A 26,354-nucleotide genomic window follows, 5' to 3' on the forward strand; every position below is an offset into this window, starting at 1 on the left:
AGTCTAGTACAAACCATTATGTACATCAGGCTACCAACTGCAATCGCATATGGAACACGGGACATGTTCTCTTCCTCTTCTTGCGTCTTGGGACACTATTCAACAAATAACTTTACACCTACATGAATAGGAACCTTCATCAGTTTACTATCGTGCATATTAAACCTTTGTAATATTGTCTCAACATACTTACTTTGCTTTAACCACAACTTCCTCTTTTCCCGATCTTGTTTAATTTCCATGCCCAACATATAGTTTTCAGCACCAAGATCCTTCATGTCGAATTTGGAGGACAACTGGGTCTTCAAATCCTGGATAATTTCTTTGTCATTTCCAATCAACAATATATCATCGACATACAAGATCAAATAAATAACATGATCATCAATTAATTTAAAATACACACAATAATTTGTTTTTCTCCTTGTGAAGCCAAGTCCCTGTATATATGTATCAAACTTCTGATGCCACATCCTTGGTGATTGCTTTAAGCGATAGAAAGACTTTTTTAACCTGCATACCAGTTCTTTCTTACCCTTAACTGCAAATCCTTTAGGTTGCTTCATGTAGATCTCTTCTTTACGAACCCCATGAAGAAATGTTGTCTTCACATCCATCTATTCTACCTCAAAATCAAAAGTAGCAGCAACATATAAAACTAATATAATAGAAGCTAACTTGGCAACAAGAGAAAAAATATCACCAAAATCAATTCCCGACACCTAGGAATAACATTTTGCTATCAACCAATCTTTATATTTCTCCACCTTGCCTTTTGCATTCATATTCTTATTTAACACTCATTTACTGCTAATGGGTTTCCTTCCTGTTGACAACTCCACCAGATCCCAAGCCTCATTTTTTCCAAAAATGCAATTTTATCAACCATGGTTTCTTTCCGGAGTTTGCCATCCTTTGATTCACTACCTCCCTGACGGTTCTGGGATCATCATCAGTAATATATAAAGCAAAATTTGAATAGAAATTAGATGGACTATACCTCTTTGACTACCTTCTCTCTCAAAATAATCTTCTCAAAACTAGATTCTGTGGCTCTTCCTCTTCTAATTCCTGTTTTGCTATAGAGTTTGATTCTTCCTCCTTCAGTTCAAACTCTATCTTTTCAGGTTACTGTGGTAGGACTTCATGTTTAATAACATCCTTTACCTCTCTAAACACCACATCTTGGTTGTACACAACCTTCCTTGTTTTTGGGTTCCAAAGCTTATAACCTTTTAAAGCATCCTTATACCCAATAAAGAAGCATCTTTCATATTTACTATCCAACTTGGTTCTTTCTCCTTTGGAACATGTACATATGCATCGCAACCAAATACCTTGAGATATGAAAGAGAGGGTTTCCTACGAGTTCATACCTCATATGGACATTGGATTCTTATCCTCCAATGCTGATGAAGGTGGTGTATTAAACATATAACATGCAATCTCCACTGGCTCTTCCCATAATTCCTATCCTAACCTAGCACTACTGAGCATACTTCTTGCCTTTTCCATCAACATCTCGTTCATTCTTTCTGCAACTCCATTTTTCTTAGGTGTGTATAAAGTAGTCTTCTATCGTACTATACCAGACTTCTTGTAGAACTCTTCAAATTCCTTCTTGTCGAACTCTCCATCATTATCTATCCTCAACACCTTGATATTATTCTCTGTCTGATTTTCCACTAGAGCCTTAAATTCTTTAAACCTGTCAAAGAATTCAAATTTATTCATGAGGAAACATATCCATGTATTCCTTGAGAAGTCATCTACAAATGAGACATAGTACACAGACTTACCTAGTGATGGAAATGGCATAGGTCCAAACACATCACTGTGCACAAGCTCTAATATCCCTTTCACCCTCTTAGCACCTGAGGGGAAACTCACCCGATTCTGCTTCCCATATACACAATGTTCACATAAATACAAATCCAAAGAGCAATTAGACATACCTTCTATCATACCATTACCATGCAATATTCTAAGGCCCTTCTCTTTATTATGTCCAAGCCTTTGATGCCATACCATGGTCTTTTCTCTAGATACCACTAGATTTTCTGCTCCACTTTCAGGAATCATAGAAATGTTGACCCATCAATATGAGTGCTACCCAAAAGCTTGTACAAAGTTCCAATCCCAACTCCTTCCATCAATACCAGTGCTGCCCAAAAAATCTTGCAGGTATCTTTCTCGAACATTGTTTTTACACCCACATTATCTGTCTTGCTTACATAAATCAAATTTCTGGCCAACGCAGGAACATGATGAACACCAGGAAGTGTTATAATCCTTCCACTTTACAACTTCAGCTTGAATTTTCCGCATTCGATGATTCTGGCCTTTTTTTCATCTCCTAGGAAGACATCACTACCATCATATTTCTCGTACTCACAGAACCACTCTCTATGGGGAGTGAAGTTAAAGGATGCACTTGATTTAATCAACCATTCCTCGTGATACACATGTGTACTTGAAGAAGAAGCAAAATACACAACCCCACCTTCATTGGACGTAGTTTTCACCTATGTAGAAGGAGCATCATTAAATCCCTTTCTTTTTGCAGAAGCTTTAGATCTACAGTTCTTTTTGTAGTGCCCTTCTTTTCCACATTTCCATCTACCTTTACAATGTTTCCTGGAGATTTATATCTCCCATTTGAGGACTTATTTTTGTTTATGTTCTAGGATCATCCTCTCAAAGACAAGGCATCTCCATTTTGGCAGAGAACACAATAAATTGAAGCACTTATCTTCATATGAAATTTTATTATCAATAGATAACAACTGACTTACCACAGTATTAAAGGCATTCATATGCTCTATCACTGAGTCTCCATCCTTCATCCTCAAGTTATACAACTTTTTATGCAAGAACAATTTGTTTACCAGAGACTTAGATTGATACAAAGTTCCTAACGTGTTCCACAAAGCCTTTTTTGTAGCCTCCCCTGATACATTCAACAATACTGAATCTGAGAGACACAATTGTATTGTGCTCTTCAACCTCTGATCTAGCTTCGACCAATATTCTGTTGAAATTCCTGTTGATGCCGAACCAAAATCTACAACAATCCGATAATCTCGGTCCACCAACAGATCCTCCATCTTGAGCTTCCACAACTCAAAAATTTGACCATTAAATCTATTGATCTCTATAATTTCATTATTCAACATCCTCTTTCACCACAAGAATTGATCCCATAGATCTCCCACTAAATAGGGTCTACCATAGGCCCGAGCAAAACTACTTAGTAGCAAATGCGTCCCCTTGAATCTGAAACAACTTTGATACACAATGTAGGTTTTACCCCTGTACAGAAATTACCTGAAAATGAATTCTTAAAACATAAAAATATACAATGGAAAGAATATAAAACAAATATACACAAATTTTTTTCCTTTGGATCCAAAAACTAGGACTACGAGATTGATTTTTCATTATATTCCTTTCAATGTTACAACACACACACACACACACACACACATATATATGTCGAAGAAATCATAAACCTGAATCCACTAACCTTGGATTATAACATAACCTTAGTCCCCTTGACCGAATCTACAAAATACCATGGGCAAAAAACCATCATGCCCAAAACCATGTGTAAACCCGATGCACAAAACCATGGGTCCATACAAAAAAGAAATTTCTTAGGGCGTTGCCCCAAACCTGTGCAGGGGGGTTACCACCCCCTCAAAACTTCCTAATAGGGGGGCTACTATCTACTACCCCCTTATGACCTCCCTACCGTGCCTACCACGACATACGATGCGTGAAACTAGTCATAGAAATAACATAATACATACCGAACATTTCTTTTGCAGTAGGGTTTTTCCCTCCTCCAAAGTGATGCGATCAATTCAGATCTCTCAAGATTTTCAATCTTCGTGAAGAAAATCTCAAGGGTGCAATGTACCTCAAATGCACATTATTTTATTTTTAAACAAACATGACATTGATCTATATTAATAATTCCACTTGATTTCCTAAATCTCAAATTCTCCAAGTTTAAACGATACCACAAGACCATTCTTAACTAGGGATTGTTGTTTATTCCTAAGATAAAAATGTGTTTTTATCTTTTATAAATGTGCCACAACCTTTCAACCTGCGACTATTTGAACATAAGGCATACCCATTTCTTTCATAATCCAACTTGTGTTAACCACAATAGCCTCCTATGTCAACTTTATGTCCCATTTTGACGCCAGTCCACATTATACTCATACTTATTGTCAACTTTATTTCCCATTTTGATGTCAATCTACATTATACTCATACTTATTTTTTAATTAAATGTGGCTTAAGAATTCTAGAACCTAACACAACCTAAACCTACAACCTCATGTTTGATAGTGAAATATACTTCCATGATGTCACCATTTTCCCTGCTTAGTTTATGTTTAAGACACATAGTTTATGGAACTTGGGCCACGTGTCCCAAATGCAACAAGATTTTTGCCCTGTCCATGTGACTAAGTCACAATTGGATAACTTGGATGAATCCTAATGATTGCACGATGTAGAGGGTTCACGAAGGTATTAATTAGGGTTGAACATCCTTTCAACCTTTCCTTTTGTATTGTTGGTCTCAATATAGTGGTTCTTTCACATCAAATGGCGAGGGTTTCAACCCTACATTCATATACTTCTTTAATAATTGCTTCCCTTCATTGTACATCAGAGTCTATTACTTTTTTTAAGGCCATCTTGACAGGGAACATTATAATTATTTTTTAGAGGTCAATTAGTTGAATGTTTTCTTTACCAGAATGAACTCAATTGTTCATTTTTACTTGGGTCGAAGTCAAAAACCTTCAGTTAAAAAACTACTTGTTATTTTGCAGGATTCCTTCAATTTTTTTTTTTTTTTCCAAACGTTCTCCCAACTTTCAATTATTTGATTGCTTTGTAGTTTTCCACTATTTTTAGGGAAAACTACTCTGAGGTGACTTCTTTTAACAACATTTGTATTCCATCCACAATTCTAAGTTCTCAACCATTTCACTCTCTAGGGTTTCTTAAAGGGTAATGCAAAAAATTCCCCAATTTTACGTTTTCTTTGCATTTTATTTTTATTCGAGGTTTTTGTCGCTTAATCTTTTGAAATTTTGTTTATTTTTTCTCATCATTATTTTTACTTAAGATACTAAGCGGATTTACTAGCCCTAGCTCTCAGTTAACATTAAGAAACCAATAATAGGGTTGTAAAACCCCAACATACTTGCTACCCCAAGGTTTTACCTCAGATATTTATCCAACTTGGTTCCTGTGCAGAGTTCTAGTGAAAATGCTTCTGATCAGACAAATAATTGATGGCAAAGTGATAGGATCTAATTAAGACGTAGAAGCTGCAACTCAGGTATCAAATATGAATTTCCTTTAATCATCTTTCTCGTATTTCGATGTCAGGGTTTGAATTTTCTTCAGGTTACTCTTTTCTTTCTTATGATATCGATTTTTCGTAGGTGTTAAAAAAATTATCACAAATCCTTTCTCTTTGATATATATGTCTCTAAATTGTTGCATTTGAAACTCTTTTTCTTTAAAACTTAAGTACTTATGTCTCTAACTAATTGCGTTCGAAAAACCCTTTTTTTTAACCTAACTACTTTCTCTTGGTTGAGGTTCCTTCTGAGGCTTTTTAGACGAATCATCTGCCAAAAGGTTTAACCCATTTTCCAGTTGGTTCATGACCACTGCCATGGATACATAAATCCTTAGCCAAGTAATTATCTGTTTTATATTCTTCTATACGTCTTCCTTTTGCATGCTTAGTAGTTATATTTAGACTCAGGGACTTATCACTTGTGTATCCTCTTCAGGGCATTCAAGATTATGACATTCTAAAACCCTCCAGGTAAATTTTGTTATCAAACGCTTTTTGTTAAAGGTTTATTTTTAGAACTTGAAATTCTATAATGAGGGTCGTGACACAGTTCTTAATTTCTTAAAACATGTTTGCTAGATACAAGACCTTATTCAAGATTCTTCGACTTAAAACAATATATTTCCTTTTTCAAGTATGGTCTTCGTTAATATTGATTCCTCCTTTATAGGTTACAATGATATGGAGATTCAAACCCTTGAGTGACATCCATAGTCACTTCTTTTAGTTATTTAATATAACTTTTGGCAAACTCGATCGCATGTTAGGACATATTTTTGTTATATTTGATGTATTGTATATTAAACTATATTAATTTAACTTGAGATCATGTTCAAACAAAGTCTCTTTTAAGTTATTCATGATTGACATATACTTCTGGAGCTTTCATTTTTAAATGGAGTTCTCGTACCCTTTCTTTTTATTCATGTATAAACTATCATTTCGTAGCAAATAGTTTCAAGAGTGGTTCTCTATGTATGCACTAAATCTTTTTAATTTTATTTCTTGCTTAGCTCACTTTCTTGTGATTCTTGTTATAAGTGCATAGTTGTTTCTTCTCTTAGAATCAATATATTTTATTCCAATCATAAACACTTCCTGGAACTTATATTTTTTCCATTTCTTGTAGTCCTTTCTCCCCATTTTAAGCATATGACACAAATTAGGATTAGAATCCTTCTATTTCTTAAACAATATTTATAACTATTTCTAAAAGTAATATTTTGTCAAAAATATTTGTAAATAGTACAAAATTTGCTAGAGTTTATCTTTGCAACCTAGATTCCAAACTATATACAATGCACTCCAGCATTTAATATAGACAAATATATAACTATTTATAGCAATCTTCACTTAATTATTATAAAGCATGTGAATATATCTTGTTTAATTAAAACATACAATACTTTTGTAGGAGACTAAATCTTCTATAATACCTTGTTTTTTACAGTTCCTATAACAACCCATGCATACTTTCCTACCTTCTGTAAGAATATAATTCATATCTAATTGTACTCTTACTGTCACAACAACATATACATAATTTATATTTTCTTCGCCATGAACATGCTTGGTTTCATGTGAATACTACATGCATTCTAGTATTCTCCCTAGCTCTATTCAAAATACATATATATTTGCATATATTCTATCCATTACTCAACTCTGTTCCTAGATTATTCTGTATACAACCACATATGTTAGAACTCATTGTATAGTTTCTACTACACCCTAATTAAGGACAATAATTTTGGTAAATAGTAACTACAGTAACTTTACTTTTTCATCCTCTTGAAACTACAGAAGGACTCACTAGTTAACACATACATCCGTTCATAAATCTGAATTATTTACAACTATCAGTTACTATATGTAGTTGCATTTTTGAATCAATACATTTCCATACTAAAATTAAATAATAATAATACCATTAAAACACAGTCAGCTACTTCTCTGAATCATATAAGCTCTCTTGGGATTACTATGGGAAAAATCATGTTCCTCCCAACCAACAAGTTGCATATGCAACAACTCCTCCCAAGCCTCAGATTTCTTTGATCACCACCCCAAACTGTTTTCACTTAGTGGTATTTTTTTTCTTCCTCTCAAAATATTTTAGCAATGTCCTACTTTCAAGGTCTGCCCACCTTTTTCTTTACCTAGGCTTCTTTTAAAATAGGAAAAATCTTTCCTTTTCCTTCCTTAGCGTGCATTTGTCTCTAGCTATGCTTATTCATATATTTCCACCTAGAATAACATCTCTGTCCAGTTATGTTTTCTTTTGGTTGCAGTTATTTCCTTGGAATTTTGGGAAATTTTGGAAGGTTACAACTGTGACGACTGTCACTTTCTTCTTTTTTGTCCACTTCATGGGACTCAACCACTTTAATAGTTTCAAAGAATCCCAAAATACTCATGTGTTGTTTCCCATAATATTTCCAAGAGAAAAGCATTTCTTTAGTACTATAAATGTTATTACATAAGTCGATCAATTTTTTTCTTCGCCCCTCAACCAAGGTCTCCAACTTCAATAATTACAAGTAAACATAAAGCAATAAAGTGTTCAAAAATCAATTGCAATAGGGGTATGACAAGGGGGTACCCTCTATATGTAGGTGAAAGTCATCGGCTTTGTCTCTACACTTGTAGCCATAATTCAATATTAGACAGGAATCCCATTTATCTCAATGTAGCTCCTACATGGGGGTAGGCAACTCCACGAAGGAAATTCACTTGAAGACTATGGTGCACCCTCTTCCTCTTAGTCACTATCCTTTAAGGATACTCTAAATACATAGCTCTTGGAACCAACCCCAAAATATCTCTCAATGCCAACCTTAATTGTAGAACAAGCATAAAATGTTCCAAGTCTAAAGGTGGAAGACTCCCAATCTGATCTTTCTTGCATGGACTATGAGAAGAATGCCATTATTTTATGCTTTAATGTGCTTTTTTCATCTACATATTGTGCTTCAATATGGGTGCATCAAATTTGGTCCCCAAATATAGATCTATGTTTTTGTTCGAAGGTTTTCTTTGTGGTTTATTTCAGAAATCAAGAGGATCGTCAAAGGGTTTTTGATCAAGGACCCTTTTGGGGATGCTCTAGGCACTATTGTTAGCCATGGTTTCCTACATTCATCCCTCTATCCATGAAATCTTTGACTACACCATTTTGGGTAAGACTCTCTAATATGCCCATTCATTTGTTAAATTTGGATATCTTTGCTTCTATAAGAAACTTTCTTGGTCATTTTATTAAGATATATATAGATAGGTTTGGGAGACGTACTGCAACCTTTACACACACCTGTGTCAAAATAGATCTTAACAAAGGGATTCTTGATAGAATTCTCATCAATTGGAATCACCTAACATTTTCATAATCGGTGGATGATGAAAACATAGCATTCTATTGTAAGTCATGTCAATAACCAGGTCACATCTAGTATACTTTCCCTTCTTCTCAAGTTAATTCTCACCCCCTGATGCCAAGGAAAATAATCAAGGATGGAAAGACTGAAAACATTCAAAAGAATGTAAGAATTGCTTAGCTCACAACCAAGGCAACATGCAACAACAAAAAGCTTCTATAACCAAATCTTTTCCTTTAGCCTCAACTCAACCCCACACAACACCATCTCTTTTTTAGACTCTGTGGTCTCTCTCCCTCTTCCGTCATATCCCCACTCTCACCTAGATAAATTATAATGGAGAAAAAAGAGACACAAACATCTTCATGAATTAGATCACTTGGATAGTGATAAGGAAGGATCCACTGTTGCAGACCTTCTAGAAATGGAACTACATTAAGGAAATGAAGTCATTGTCTCCATGCCATCTATTTTAGACTTCATCATCGGATGTATTGACACTCATAAGAAAAAATAAAGAAAATAAATTCGGAAAATACCGTGATCATTTCGGGCGTCAAAGAAAAAAAATATCAACATATATATTTGTATTTTCAATCTCAAGTTAGCTTGTATTTGGTTAGGTTTCCCTAGTTTTTGAACAATCTCAATTTCTCATATTTTCATGTAATCTCATATTCAGAAGGTAATACAATTTTTACTCCACAAAAAGGAAAAAGATTGGACTTGAAAATATGCTTAGAAAAGCTCCATAATGTCTAACAGGTACACTATGACTTGTCTTAATACACTATTAGAGGATTTGTTCCTTAATTTTGTATATAAATCCATGACACTATTATGGATGAATAAAGGAATATTCAATGTAACTACTCAAAATGTTCAAGATATTATAACTACATGTCAAAATATGAATTTATTCCATCAAACAAAAAGGTTCAAAATGTGGTCGAGTGGGAAACATTTGTTCATTGACGTTAACGCTACTTTGCAAGTCTTTGTTGTGGATCTACAACCACTTGGTTCTAGGGATGCTACAAGATGCTTGAGGACTCATAATTTTTTATCGATCTATTCCTGAAAAGCATTCCTCTCCAACTGATTTATCCAAATAAATTCTATAATTTCTAGGTATAATAATATCTAAGATATGATTGTTTTATTTTGTTATTCTCCATGCATATCATCAACTATTATAGCTTGGAGTAGCCACATCTTGATTTTTTTTGGCTTATCAAGCCAACATCTTCCACAACAATAGTAGGTAAGCCAATGATTGCCCCATTAAAAATATTCTATAATGACACAATCATCATTTTAGATGTCCTTTGTCTTAGGTTATGATCAGGTTGAGCACTTCGATATCTTTATTTCTACTAAAGGATTTATATATTTGGTCATTTTTTCCAGCAAGTTGAAGGGATCATGATGCTATCCACCACTTCAATTTCTAATCATAAGGAAACTTCTTATATCCTTATATTGAATAGCCAACTCACTCACCTCTCATTTTCAAAATAAAATGGGCCCCTTTGTTTTTATTTTATTGTTTTCTTTCGATTTTTCATACCTAGCTTTTAACTGAAATGATGATAATAGTTTTGAAGTACAAGTTTGGTTCTAGATTGTGACATGACTCTCTTTTCATTTCATTATTGTTGTGTTAATGATCTCTATTGAACTCTAAAACTAATCTCAAACCTTTCTGACTATGGTTATTGGTCATTTTTGTTGCATGAGATTATCACTTCTTTTTCTGTACTAATAATATGACTCATGTTTTTTTAGCCACTTAACCAGGCCAAAAAACCTATTCAACCTACCCCACATATGAATGTAAATTTTTCATTATGCTTTATATATGCCCTTATTCTACTTTTTGGTTAAAATTGCATGCAATGTATCATCTTTATGTATAAGTTGAGGGATGATATGTGTTTTATTGCTTACGAACCTTGTCATAACATAGGCCTGCATGTTTTGAAAGGGTTTTATATTCTTCCATAACCTTATGATATCCCTTATCATTATTCAATTTTCGATGAATTTTCATTGGTTGTATGATTTGATTCATATGAACTTTAATAACAAGCCTGCGGTTTTGTGCGCAATTAAACTCTCCTACCAAATTTTTTCGATGTATTGTACAATAAAATGATATTTGGTGGTGGTAGGTAGATCTGATGAGAGTTGTTTTGAATAAAATATCTGTGATTTTTGGTGACATGGTAGAACATATCTCAGTTATTAGTTGTGGTTTTCGACAGCTGTTCACATTTTTCACTGTTGTCATGAATCAAATTTTGAGGTTGTACCACTGCTCTAATTCTCATAGTTATTGTTTAGTACACTTTGTACCATTTGTGCTAGTCATCCAATTCACACAAAAGGGTTTTATCTTTGTTTTTTACGCATTTCATTTCTTTGTTCGAGTTTTTCGTTCCACTCTACAGGTTATTAGGGTTTCAAACCCCTATTCAGCGCGTTTAACCCCTTGTCTATACTGAATCCAAACCAAAAATTCATCAGGTCTTAGTTCATGCCCCCCATATTTAGAACCAAGCAAATTGGGAGTGATATCATCGAGTCATATCACAAATATTTGACTCTCTTTTAGCAGGTCAGGTGGTGGGAATTTTTTCAACTCTTTCAGGGTTTTAACGATGTAGTAGTACAGGCCTTCACCTCTACTTTCAATGGAAAGAGGGAAATGGTTAGTGACTTACAGATTTCCGTGGATGTTAATTTTGTAGCCGAAGTGGCCCATCTCTCTACGGAGGGTGAGAATTGGTCGAAGTACTGTCCTATGCGGGATCATATACCATGGCAGAAGTTCCTAGCAAATAAGAATTATGTATATAATGTCAAAGGTATGTCAATTACTTATCTCAAACCTAGATGGAAAGATTTATTATTTTTTTGTGCCATTACATTACGTGTGAAGGTCGGTATGGGTTAATGTTTATACTCCACATCCATCTGCTAATGGTTTTATTAGGTTATAAGCTTAACCTCTTGTATTACTTGCACAAAAACCTCACCAAGATGGAAAAGGAATCTCAAGTCAAACATTAAAACCCTGACAGGTCTCTGTTCTATCACGACCTTATTTGCATTTGGTGGAGCATCATTTGGCAAAAATTGGAGATATTTGGGATGATTTTATCCTTCGCAATGGTTATGAAAAACCTTAGGATTTTGAGCAACTAGGTCTTACAACTAGGGTTTCCCACAATCCTCCACCAGATGACTTGACTTTGTCTAATTCTCACATTGTTGATGAAGATGACCTTGATAAGTCATTTCATGCAAAGCATTCTAATTTTTTTGACAACAATGGGGTTGAAATCCCTCAAATCGTACCTATTCATGTCATCAAGAGGATGGCTAGGAATATTGAATTCCATCATGACGAATTAAAACTAGAATTTAAAGAAAAGGATGAGCTAGACCTCTTGGACCGTAGCCCTCACTTTAAACCTGCACAGTGAGAAGAGGTCAGTCAACCTGAGTATAACCCTCAGTCTAGAGTGAAAGTTAAACAATTTGAAAGAAAAATATCAAGGGCTCAAAATAACAGAGGAAAGAATGTCCTGGTTAAGGAGGTTTTATCAATTTGTAAATCCTTTTTGAGCCTTCACCAAAGAGAAATAAGCCTCAAACTAACGATAATTTTGGTTTTGTTGATAATGACAAAAATGCTCATGATGGCAACAAGAACTCAAGAAAATCTCCTCAAAGCAATTCTGGCTCTAATCCATCCATATTCGATATGTATTGGAACCAATAGTTTTTGATTATAGTGCCTTTCCTCGAGCTTTGTATTAATCAATCGATACAAGAGAAAAATAAACTTAAAACCCTAAATCAATTGAGGGAAAATCAAAATAAACAAAAATCTATAGAGTTTGAGGTGAAAAAACAGTCAAGAGATACACATATAATCATTAAGTCATCAAATGTTAAGGTGGTTATCACTCCAGATATACATGAATCAAATTCTGTTAAGTAAATCTAATTTTCAGGGTCAAAGAATATTGATGTTTTTTTTATTAGATGCTATTTACTAATTTTAAAAGGTTGTTACTAAATATTTGATTCTGTAGCAACCTTGTTTTGATGTTAATATTGATTGTTAATATCATTTTATTTATTTTTTTTGTTAGAAATTTGTTCCCATTCACCAAACATGATGTATTAATTTATTTCATTATTTATTTATTGAATTGCTTCATAGACAAATATTTGAAATATAGTTCAATTTATAGAAATTGTTAAATTTATCTTTACAATATAACTCGACCAAGAAATAACAGTTATAAAGGATTATTTAGTTTTCTGCATATATGATTTATTCTTAGTGTGAGTCATTCAAAAGAAAACCAATTGTTCTGTGTTAGTTTAACATATATGAAGATTACATTATTTTAGTTCTCAATCTTTTATTGTATTCGCATTAAGGGTTATCGATGATTTTAATTTATAATTGCAAATATAAATATAAATTAGTTTTGATTTCATAACATCTAGTTTCATATAAATTCGTTTTCACTTATTCTCCACTAGTTACAGTATTTTATGGGTTTTACTCGGTGTATCATATTCATGTACATTTCCTGTATCATATGTTTTGTCATGTTAGATTAATTACATTATTGTATTATATTTCACTAACCATTTAATCTATAGATTAGGTGCATTAACACAAACAATACTTTTTTATTAACTTTAGAATAATGATAAGATAAACCCCCATCTTTTCTTGCACAAGAGGAAGAGGCATTTAGGCCAACAAAGCCTATAAAATTGTTGGGAGTTACCATCCCAAACAACTTGGGCTATTTACAGAGCCTTGGTTTGGGTCACATCCCCTTTGTTGACTAAGGTCCAGAAACCTGTGCCAACAAAATGGTGCTAGAAGGAGGGCATATTTGACTTTAAATGGCTGAGGGAAGCCATAAGAAATAAACTGTTAGGTCCCCTATCGTCATGAGAAGTCACACAAACCCTCCCATTGTTAAATTGCTTCCATTTCTTCGCCTCAACTTATTCCTGAACAAACGACCATTGAACCCACAACTCCAACCCATTCACAAGGCCGATCTGAGATCAACGAGTGTCCACAAAGATCTCGCAATTTATTTACAGGATTCAAGAGAGTTAGAATGAGCAAGGTGTACTAAAAGATGATTATCTCAAAATTTAGTTACACTTCTTGATTTCCATTTAGAAGAAACTTCAAAATTAGATCCCCATGCAAACATTCCTCAGACTCCCAATACCACTAATGATAGATTGCATGATATCTTGACTGGTAAAGTTATTGTTCTTAATTAATCGACATTTGAACCACCTACTGGTGAATCTAGCCAACCTACACTTTTTGGAGGATTTGGCCCATCTCCTACCCAATCTTGCTCACCTTCTTCTCCTGAATATTCCTCTAGTGAAGAAGACTCTTCTGAGTCATCTGAATCTGAGGGATACTAAAGAATGGATAATAACCAGAGAAACCGAGTAAATAATAAAGGTAACCAGGGAAATAATCCTGCCACTTCATGGTTTGATTAAGGTGTTGTCGCTATCCTTGGTGTGCAACATCCTCTTCCCATAAACCCCCACAAATTCCCATAGGTCACTTTTTAATCAAATCCCTTAGTTATTCATTCATAAATAGAGAAGACAAGGTTCAAAAATAGACACAAATGTACCTATATTGGAATAGGTAGGACAAGTTAGGAGTAAGGAATGACAAGGTTTTTAGGTCAACATTGGGTATTTTAATAGCAAAATTGTTTTCATATGAGGAACTCATCAAGTATCCAACTTGTGATTTAGCTTTTTCACTTGAGGTTGTAGAGCATCTATTCATAGGAGAATCTCCTCTTAGGCTTCACTTCTTTTTACTGGGATTTTACCCATGATAGTTTTGATTTTCCATTAGAGATATATCATATGCATATAATGGGTTTATCTTCATTGAGTATTACCTAGGTCTAGAATCCACTATCCTATATTTTCTTCAATCTCTTTATCTAAGACGACTCTTCTTTCTACTCTTTCTTCATTTCAACAATGTTAATTTCCTCTCTAGCTGGCTTGGGGATATGGTCCCAATAATGTGTTGTGAAGGCTTCTACATTTTCCCTTTTGTGTGTAAGGAGACTATTTAAACTTCACTTTTATAGTGGTTGTAATAAGAACCAAGATGAGGCATGATGTTCGTTGAAACAAGGGAATGTGGGAGTAGGATGGGGTACAAAGGGAAAAGATCATATAGAAGTGACTAATGAAACAATGTCCACCAACCTAGAAGAAAAAATACAACGACCTTCGATTACCAACCCACATATGAGGTTAGAGGTCTAGAGGGAGAAACAAAGCAAAGGAGAAAGCAAATATCTAGGAAACTGTGACTCAAGTGGGGGGGAAAGGGGGGGGGGGGGGGGGTGTGCTTTGCGAGAAGTAGCCTAGAGAGAATTATACTTCATTTTTGAAGGAAACAAAGAGACGAGGCATTTAAATGAAAAATTACCCATAATATCATTAGATAAAAACATATCTTATTTTGGGTGTCGACTCATCCATGAACCGTGAACTTCCCCATAATCGTGAGGTCGGGTACTTGAGTAGGGTCATAATTAAAATTGTGTGTTTCCCTAACCATCATTGAATACCTCCTCTTTGTGAGATGATGGGTATTAATGTTGTTCATGTTATCTCCTTTATCTAGATGATTGTGAGCTCTCATGTGGTAGTTGATCATGGAGACAAGTGGCGATGATGCGATGGGAGGGGCATGAAGTTGATATATATCTTTGTGAGATTATGAGAATTAATTCCCTTAATGTCATCGCTTTATCTAGAAGGCTTGAATTCCCATGTGACAACTGATCATGCAAATAGATGGTGACAATGTGATGGGAGGGGAAGTTGATATATAGTATTTAGAAAAGTTAATAACAAAAAAATGAATTTCATAACAACCATAAATAAATTATTTCCACAACAAACTCAATAACAACACTCTATAACTAACTTAGGTAAAGAGGATAACAATCATGACTTCCAACAACCCACAATAAACTTACATATTAACCTAATATATATATAGATAAAGAAAAAGCAATTAAAAAAAATAAAATAAAATAAAAAATTCTTATATGGGTAAGTCTTTCCTACTTCCCAATATGAGATGTATAATGCATTTGTTCTTGATATAGAGTTGACACTTTGCATTTAAAAGAATATTAATAACAGAAAAAATGTCTATGTGTATGATAAATAAAATATTTCAATATCTATCTATCTATATGCCATTAAAAGTAATTTTTTTTTTTTTTTTTTTTTTTTTTTTAACATTTCAAAGGCGTGTTGTTCAATATCAAGGGATGTATAATTTATTTTGTGTTCAACTTGGAGTTTATAAGTGGTGCATTAAGTAGCATATAAACCATAGTAGACTCTGGATCTATAATGAGCTAAGAGTGATCAAAATTTAAGACAAAGTTTGCCCTCGATGGATTTGCTTCCTATGGCCTCATGGCGGTTAAAACATTTCAATGGTGTGTTGCCTAGAATGAAGAAGATGTGTAAATGCTTGCAAACTCAACATGGAATTAACACATTGTATATTAACAACCAGGGTAGACCCATCTTAACTCAAGATTTTCATCCAATTTGAAAAAATGTTTGCACCTCTAGGGATTTGATTCTCTTGATGCATCATGGAGACTTCACCTTGTTAGCCAATATCTTATCACATTCATTCATAAAAGAGGTTTTAAAATTGTCAAAATAAAATTGATATATTATTTGTGAGAGAGAGAATATTTATAAAAAATTTAAATATATATTTTTATTAGAAAAATGTATTGAGAAAAGGTTTTAATAAAGGGATTTTGGAAAATAGTTTTAACTTATCCATATCTAATAAAATTAGAGACAATTTTAAATATCTCATAAATTTAGACCAATGCTATAAAATATACAAATTGATTAAATAAAAACTTTAATATTATAAAAATAAAAGTAAAATATAAGCGAGAGTTTATATTTACTTATTATTATCGTATTATGAGCTTCCATTTTAGACCTTTTCTATCTATTGCTTTCTCTTCAAAATGTATATTTCATGAATGGTATAGTTGAGAATTCGACATTTTGTTGACCCCTTGTCACTCATATTGCGTACAAGAATTGAGGATATGTTCTCTTCTGAGACCTCCAATAAAATTGGAATGATCAAAATTGGAATGATATAGAGGAGATGGTCCGTGTGCAAGTGTGACACGCACAAATCGAGAAATGATCTGAATTTAAAAAAAAAATAAAAAAATTAAGACATGTATTTTTTGATATAGATAAGGTGATAATGCTTACAAGAATTAAGGATATGTATTTGTTGATATAGATAACGATAGAATTTATTTAAAGTTTCTTGAATAAAGTAAATTTAAAATTTATTTTTAAAATATTATATATAAGTATATATTTTAAAGGGATTTAATTTTAACGGCTAGTCTAATTGGAATTGTTAAAACATATGAATTCAATTTTTTTATACTCTTGAAAATTAAACTCTACCGTTAAAATCAAGCTCTATAATTAAACTGGTAAATAGTGATCCCTTCAGGTACTTTACCTCATACAAATATTCCCATTCCATCAACATCAGTATCACTAATTCAAAAAAATTATTAAAAAAAATTCCAGCAACCTGGTTACACTTAATTTATAATTTATTTTATATTCAATTCTGTTTTAAAAGTAAATGATTCATTTGAAAATGCATAACATTGAAACTGTCAAAAAGCACGTCAATGAATTCACTCCAGCACGTGATTGCTTTGCATATGGATTGAAATCGGCTTCGAGGGATTTTTTTCTTGATCTCCAATCTCTAGGATAAGATTATAAAGGTTTGAAATTGAATTTTTTTATAAAATATTTTAGAAGTTTAATTAATTAATAAACTTTTTGAATTTAGCTTAAAATATTTTTTGGTATTAATTATATAAGAGTTTTTTGTTACGCTTTTTCGAACCATTGTGATTCATCATATTAAATAATAATTATTTAAAATAACAATATTAAATATTAAAATATTTATTAATAATAGAAACCAAACAATTATTTAAATTTTAAAATATCGGATTGGTTTTTGAGTCATGACGAATTGGATGAAGAGGTTTAAAATGCTGATAAAGACTTACAAGAGGATATCTTTCTCTCATATCTTCAAAGAACAAAATCAAGTGGCAAACCGTCTGTCAAAAAATAAATGCAGCATAGATCTGGGCATGATCAAGTGTTTTTTTTTTTGAAATGGCTCCTTTCAACATTCAGGGATTATTAAAATATGAAGGACAGATTTGGTTAACTGTCCTAATTCTGCTTTTATGTTTTTGTTTGTGTATCTATGTTTCTTCAGAATCTTAATGCTGCTTTTATGTTTTTGTATGTATGTTTATTTATAATCTTTTTGTGGAGCTACGTGACTCTTAAAAGAACAGAGAATAAGTTTTGTTTGAGAAAGCATGATTTGTAAAAAGAGACAGATAGAAGAAGGATCGAAGAGATAAATAATATATCCTATAACGAAAAATGCACAATTAATGGGTGAATCCAAGTAAATGTAACTTCTTAGTAAGTATTTAAAAAAAAATGACGGTAGGATAATACAGAGATTAATAAGGGCTGACTTTTAGAATTACACACAAATGTTCTGTAATAAGAGTTGGCTTTGACGGAACAAACCGAAACCAGGTCAATGATACATCCGCTATCAAACGAACAGACTGTTCTCGAATTACGAATTTGCATTTCCTCCTCACTGTCTCTTGGACAATTTGCTGAATAGGCTCTGAAATTGATCTCCTCCTCACTCTTCATTTCGGCGCTTGCATACTGACAAATCATAATAGGCCAATAAATCTAGCCATTGATTACAGATCTTTTTTCACACGCATTTCTGTATTATTTTCTTTAGTAGAGTACTGGAACGAAATCCTTTTGTGAAGCATGCAATCCATGCCATGGAGGAGATCAAGATCAAGATCAACAGCAGGGATTAAAAAAAATTGAAATAATTGTAAATGGTAGAGAAAGTGTATACACCAAAGAATGAACAACCTCAGTTCACCATAAGTTGTCCAGGGCAGACGAAATTGGAGAAGCTCATGTCGATTCCACTCGGTGTGAGTGGCGGTGTTGTCATTCTCCCATATAAAAGCTCATCCACGACATCCTTCGACATCATGTCGTTATCCCTCGTCATTTCTTCCAATTTCACCCGACATTCTCTGCCAGAGTGGACTTCAGCGCTGGCACTGCCTTCCGTCTTCCTGGTGGTGAGATTTCAAAGAAAATTCTCGCCATTACTCTTTGGCTTCTCTACACTGCTACATGTGATATCGCTCCCTAAGCAACGTTGAGAGGGAAATTAAGCAAGGCCTTAGAACCCCGTATCTTGTAAGCGGCACGGTCATAGGCGAGAGCCGCCTCCTCCCCGGTATTGAAGGTGCCGAGCCAAACTCTAGCCCCCTGCCGTGCAGAGTCCCTTATCTCCGCTGCGAACTTCCCCCACGGCCGCTGCCGCACGCCCCTGTAATGCCTACCAATGTTCTTCTTCTTCGCCACCGGCTGCTGTGTTCGCGTTTCTTGACGGACATCGGTCTCTTTCTTGACGGGAAAATTTTCGGGTTCTTTCTTGACGGGAAAAACATCGGCTTTCTTCTTCGTTTCCATCGGCGTATCCTCCTTGGGCATTATATGCATCCATCCTTTGTTGGCGGCCTCTTTGAGAATCCCGTCCGAATCGTTTTCGTTTAACGGTAGCTTTGCCCAGGCAGCGGATAAGCAAGGGCTCAGAGACGGAGGTGTAACGCCGAGGGAATTTCTGCATCCCCGGCCGACGGAGAATTTCTCCCAGCCCGAAGATTCAAGTAGGGGAACGGAAACGGAGAGCGAGGGACAGGAGGGCTTAACGGCCGGTGTCGGCATCTCCGTCCCCGTTTCCATTTTTCGTCCGTTGTCGTCGACGGATTCGCATGCCAGTGCACTCTGGATGAAGCTCTCTACTTCCAGGCTTGAGTTTCTGTTATAAGAGGGGATATTTCCCGTCATCACACAGAAGGGCGATTCTTCATCTTTGCCTTCGAAATCTTCGAGTAAATGGTTCCGGATTCGATCCAAGACGCTCATTTCTGTACAGAGTTCTTGTTCTTGTTTTGTGCTATAAATTGCCATCCTCGAAGTAAGAAATCGAAAGCCTAGCGATCTGAGAACTTGTATAGTTCTCATGGGTACTTATCAGTTTTTTTAGGGCACTTTCATGCCGAATAAAAGCAATTGACGGTGGAAACTTCAGAGTGGGTGGCGTTTCAATAATTTATCCATCCTGCTGTGGAAACTTTACGTGTGGAAGTGGTGTTGATCAATCATTTATTTTCCCCTTTCGCCACTACGAGTCATTCTTCGTCATCATGTGTTCCCACTATAGGTCTGTGCTCGTTCAAAGTATGGTCATGTGATTGCAATTTGAAGCTTCTTTTAAAATTACATGTTGATCACAAAAAAATAGTGTTTTATGTGTTTATTATGTTGGGTTAATTATGTTCAGAGGTATTTTATTATGTTGTGCGGAGCAGATGTGAGGTAAACGTAAACATTTAATATGGGTAAGTCTCATGTAAACATTTAACATGTCATGTTTAACATTTTGGGCGAGATCAAATTTTTCAGCTTACAATTGTAAATCTCTTTTTAAAGTACAAAATTAAAAAAAAAAAATTACACTGCAAAACTTGATATCTAAAATTAAAATAAATTAAACTGGTTTAATAGAAATTATATCATATATATTATATATTTTAATCCCATGTTTACTCTAATGATAGCTTTTAGAGTTATTATGGAATAAGATTTGAATTTAATAAAAAAAATTAAAATTTGTAAATATAAATGGAAAAGAATCATTTTAATAATAATTTGTAGTATATTTAATTATTCTCTTTTAAAAGGATAAATATAAAAATCACATATAATATAATGACCGTCAATGACATTGAAATGCATGTGTCGATGGACCAGCACAATGACACGTTCCTTATAAGGCATGCGTATGGACCAAGCAAGTAATATCATTTGCTTTAGAATACTTGGCCTTAAATTTACATCTCAACCCATGGAATTACTATTCAAATTTGGATGTATTAAATAGTGGTATGATTTGTTTCGGACAAAAGTTGATATGCACGTCATTGTTATTATTAGGCTTATTTATTTTATTATTATTATTTTGCAATTTATTGAAAAAATAGGTCGCGTTAATAAAAAAATAATTAAAAAATAATTTTTTAATATTTCAAAAAATATATATAATAATTATTATTTCGTTGTTTCTTATTTAGTTAAAAAAAATTCAAATAAACAATTGATTTGTTTTAAAATATAAATCACATTAAAATTGTAGCATGTTATTTTGGGCAGCAAGTTTCAAAAATATACAAAGGTAGAGGACTTGACCACAAAGATCTATTTGTGGCCTTAAAAGCAGATATCGCAATATATTCTCAGCTAGGTGAAGTCCTTATAGTGGGTGATTTGAATGCTAGGATTGCAAGTGAGCAAGCTAGCATTCTTTGCTGTAAAGAAGACTACAACCTTATTTGGCTTATAGAAGAGAGTAATCATCACTAGGAAAGAATTTCAGAGGACAAGAGTTGCAATCTCTTTGGTGAACAATTGCTTACTCTATGTGGGGCCTTTGATTTAGTCATTTGTAATGGCTTGACTAGATGGGCAAAGTCAGTAATTTCATTGGCAATACTTACAATGGAGCAAGTGTAGTAGATTATGTAATTTCCTCTCATGGTTTGTGTGAGAAAATGGAGGAAGTTTTGATTGGAGACCAACGTTGGGACTTAAAATCAGATCACAAGCCTAGTTATTTAAGTTTCTCTTGGATTGGATGGAAAAAATTAGAGTCAAATTCAGCATGTCCAACAAAATCTCCCAAAGGGCAGAATTCTTTTGACTCCAAAAAATTGTAATACCTTTGAAATGACGCTAGAGAGGCTCTTCGAGAAGGAGAAAATCACAATTCATGACCTTCATAGTCATGAATTAACACATTTAATTCAATGCGCACTTGCAGAGTGCAAAAGAGCAAAAAGTAAGGAGTCTGAAACAAATTGTTTTCTGGTTAATGCTTGGTTTGACAAGGAATGCAAAAAGGCAAGGAGAATGTGGAAAGAGTCAAACAAAGATAACATAAAGCTCAAATCTTACAAGTACTGATTAAGCAAGAAAAAGGTCGATTTCATGGTTTCAAGGAGGGAAGAACTAATCTTCCTTAGGAAAAATAATCCCAAATTATTTTGGAAGGAGTTCCAACCGAGAAAGATACAAAATGGAAATAGTATTATAGCTTCTAAATGGTTTGACTATGCAAGACAACTCTATGAGCATGATCCCAAGGTTGACCCTCCCCCCTTGGTCAACAATGATACTGAACTCTTCAAAGTGCAAGAGGTAGAGATGGGTATCAAGAAGTTGGATGTTGGAAAAGCAAAAGACTTCTTTGAACTCTAAGCAAAATATCTAAAGTGGGGCTCAAAGTTTCTTGCACCTCACATTACAAAAAATTTCAACAACATCATACAAAAGGGGCTCCCCATAGATTGGACAACTAGTCTGGAAATACCTCTTTTCAAGAGCGATGATGTCAATAATTCCTCCAGTTATATGACCATCATGATAAACCCTTTGTTTGCAAAGCTATTTAGAAGCATGCTAGAAAATAAAATTAGCAAGTGGGAAGAAGAAAGAGATAAGTGTGCTAAAGGGCAAGCAGGTTTTAGACCTAAACATTCCACAATTGATCATTGTATAACTTTAAGGCACATCATTGAAAATGTTTGGGAGAAAAAGGAAGAAGTATTTTGTTGCTTTGTTGATTTCAGAAAAGGGTTTGACATGGTTCCTAGGGATAAGCGTTGGCACGAAATGGAGGAACTTGGGGTTCCTGAACATTTGAGGGAAATTGTGCATAGGCTGTATGAAGAGGTGAAAGTCAAAATTAGAACTTCAGCAGGCATTTTTGAAAGTTTTAGTAGCAATATCGGGGTCAAACAAGGTTGCCCACTGTCTCCAACCCTTTTTGGTTTATATATCGACAAACTTGAGGAGTGGTTAAATTTGCAAGGGGGTGATGGTATCTATTTGGACAAGTTCATTATAAAGCTTCTTTTGTATGCAAATGACCTTATTCTGATTGCTAACTCTACTCTTGGTTTGCAAGAGCACTTACTATCCCTTGAGCATTTTTGTAGAAGTGTGGGAATGCAAGTCAATATTATCAAAATGAAAGTAATGGTTTTCTCTAAAAAAGGAAAACATAACCAACATAAGTTCTACTTTGAAGGCAACATTCTGGAAGAAGTTGTGAATTACAAATACCTCGGAATTGACTTCAACAAAAATCTAAGCTAGGATGGTTGTAGAAAGAAAAGAACTTTGGGGGGTTGGAAAGCATTTTATGTTTTTCAAAATAGGTGTAGAGAGACAGAGTTATGGGATTGGAAAACCACTCAAACTCTTTTTGGGCTTCTAGTGATTTTGGTGATTCTCTATGGTTGTGAACTATGGGCCAATAGTACATCCGATATGCAGTGGAAACAAAGTGACAAAATTCAGAAATAAATTGTTATAAACTTAACCTCTTGTATTACTTGCAAAAAAACCTCACCAAGATGGAAAAGGCATATCAAGTCAAACATAAAAACCCTCATATGTCTCTGTTCTCTCAGGACCTTATCTGCATTTCGGTGGAGCATCATTTGGAAAAAATTGGAGATATTTTGGATGATTTTATCCTTCGTAATGGTTATGAAAAACCTTAGGTTTTTGAGCAACTAGGTATTACAACTAGGATTTCACACAATCCTCCACCAGATGACACGACTTTATCTAATTCTCACATTGTTGATGAAGATGAGCTTATGAAGTCATTTCATGCAGAGCATTCTGATTTTTTTGACAACAATGGGGTTGAAATCCCTCAAATCGTACCTATTCATGTCATCAAGAGTATGGCTAGGAATATTGAATTCCATCATGACGAATTGAAACTAGAACTTAAAGAAAAGGATGAGCTAGACCTCTTAGACCGTAGCCCTCAGTTTAAACCTGCACAGTGAGAGGAGGCCAATCAACCCGAGTATAACCCTCAGTCTAGAGTGAAAGTTAAACAATCTGAAAGAAAAATATCAAGGGCTTGAAATAAAAAAGGAAAGAATGTCTTGGTTAAGGAAGTTTTATCAATTTGGAAATCCTTGTTGAGCCTTCACCAAAGAGAAATAAGCCTCAAACTAAGGATAATTTTGGTTTTGTTGATAATGATAAAAATGCTCATGATGGCAACAACAACTCAGGAAAATCTTCTCAAAGCAATTTTGGCTCTAATCCATCCATACTTGATATGTATTGGAGCCAATAGTTTCTGCTTACAGTGCCTTTCCACGAGCTTCATATTAATCAATTGATAAAAGAGAACAATAAACTTAGAACCCTAAATGAACTGAGGGGAAATCAAAATAAACAAAAATCTATAGAGTTTGAGGTGGAAAAAAAGTCAAGAGATACACATATAATCATTAGGTCATCAAATGTTAAGGTGGTTATCACTCCAGCTATACATGAATCAAATTCTGTTAAGTAAATCTAATTTTCAGGGTCAAAGAATATTGAGGTTGTTTTTTATTAGATTCCATTTACTAATTTTAAAAGGTTGTTACTGAATATTTGATTATGTAGCAACCTTGTTTTGATGTTAATATTGATTGTTAATATCATTTTATTTTATTTTTTTGTTAGAAGTTTGTTCCCATTCACCAAACAGTTTCCATGAAAGAGGTTATTGCATATATCATGTTGCTATCTCAAATTATGTGAGGATATTCTATTAGTTTTTATGGCTATTTCTTTTGAGTAGTTAAGATTCAATCGACAAGTAAAAAACAATGAAATGTATTTTTGCATGAATAATTTTGATTTTTTAAACTTTTTTGGAACATGGTTGGGATTGTTAGCTTGTATATAAACTTTTAGTTTGAAAGGTGAAGAGAGAGAGCGGAGCAGGGAAAGAAATGCTAGAAAAAGTAGTTTTTTTTTGTGTAAATGTGTTGATTTGATTTGATTTGATTCAATTAAGTAATACTTATATTAATTTTATTTTCCATAACCATTTTCAATTCATTGTCTTCTTAGTTTTTTGTAATTTGATTTTTGAAAAATTTGAAGACTGAACTCTGTCGTTTTGTGACTTGGATCCATGAACATGTAGTGAATTATTACATTTCTTTTTATTTATGTTAGTTCAATTTATATTTGTTTATATTCGATCATAATCGTCCTTCAGTTACTTGTTTCCTAAGGATGACATCAATCTGAACATTCCTTTAGTCCAGGTTCCTGTGAATTGTTTATGGAAATTTAGATTGTTGAGATATTTTATTTTCTTTATATAAATTGAATTGATATATCTGTTGTAGCAGTTTCTGATGTATTACTTTATTTCATTATTTATTTATTAAATTGTTTCATAGACAAATATTTGAAAGATAGTTTAGTTTATGGAAGTTGTTACATTTATCTTTACAATATAACTCGACCAAGAAATAACAATTATAAAGCATTATTTAGTTTTCTGCATATATGATTTATTCTTGGTGTGAGTCATTCAAAAGAAAACCAATTGTTCTGTGTTAGTTTAAAGGATATGAAGATTACATTTTTTCTAGTTCTCAGTCTTTTATTTTATTCGCATTAAGGGTTATCGATGATTTTAATTTATAATTGCAAATATAAATATAAATTAGTTTTCATTTCATAACATCTAGTTTCATATAAATTCATTTTCACTTATTCTCCACTAGTTACAGTGTTTTATGGGTTTTACTCTGTGTATCATATTCATGTACATTTCCTGTATCATATGTTCTATCATGTTAGATTAATTACATTATTGTATTATATTTCACTAACCATTTAATTTATAGATTAGGTGCATTAACACAAACAATACTTTTTTATTAACTTTAGAATAATGATAAGATAAATCCTCGTCTTTTCCTGCACAAGAGGAAGAGGCATTCAGGCCAACAGAGCCTATAAAACTGTTGGGAGTGACCATCCTAAATAACTTGGGCTATATACAGAGCCTTGGTTTGGGTCACATCCCCTTTGTTGACTAAGGTCCAGAAACCCGTGTCAACAAAATGGTGCTAGAAGGAGGGCATATTCGACTTTAAATGGCTATGGGAAGCCATAAGAAATAAACTGTTAGGTCCCCTATCGTCATGAGAAGTCACATAAACCCTCCCATTGTTAAAATTGCTTCCATTTCTTCGCCTCAACTTATTCCTGAACAAACGACCACTAAACCTGCAACTCCAACCCATTCACAAGGCCAATCTGAGATCGACGAGTATCCACAAAGATCTCGCAAAGTTCTTTCCATGAATCAAGAGAGTTAGAATGAGCAAGGTATATTGAAAGATGATTATCTCAAAATCTAGTTA

At 33.8% G+C, this 26,354-nt stretch overlaps 1 protein-coding gene and 1 pseudogene across 1 annotated transcript; one reads left to right on the top strand and one right to left on the bottom strand.

The window, feature by feature from the left end:
* The first annotated feature begins 16,994 nt into the window (after positions 1-16,994).
* LOC149225313 (U6 spliceosomal RNA) lies at positions 16,995-17,091 on the top strand (annotated as a pseudogene).
* Positions 17,092-18,986: 1,895 nt separating this feature from the next.
* On the bottom strand, positions 18,987-20,192 carry LOC149225314 (ethylene-responsive transcription factor 2-like). The gene has a single exon (XM_089375063.1). The coding sequence runs from the start codon at positions 20,071-20,073 to the stop codon at positions 19,192-19,194; it is 882 nt and encodes a 293-aa protein (XP_089231189.1). The 5' UTR covers positions 20,074-20,192; the 3' UTR covers positions 18,987-19,191.
* Positions 20,193-26,354: the final 6,162 nt, after the last annotated feature.

The sequence above is a fragment of the Pinus tabuliformis genome, chromosome J (genome assembly GCF_031772625.1).
Source record: "Pinus tabuliformis cultivar Carrire ecotype Pingquan chromosome J, CPIR1, whole genome shotgun sequence".
NCBI classification, from domain to species: domain Eukaryota; kingdom Viridiplantae; phylum Streptophyta; class Pinopsida; order Pinales; family Pinaceae; genus Pinus; species Pinus tabuliformis.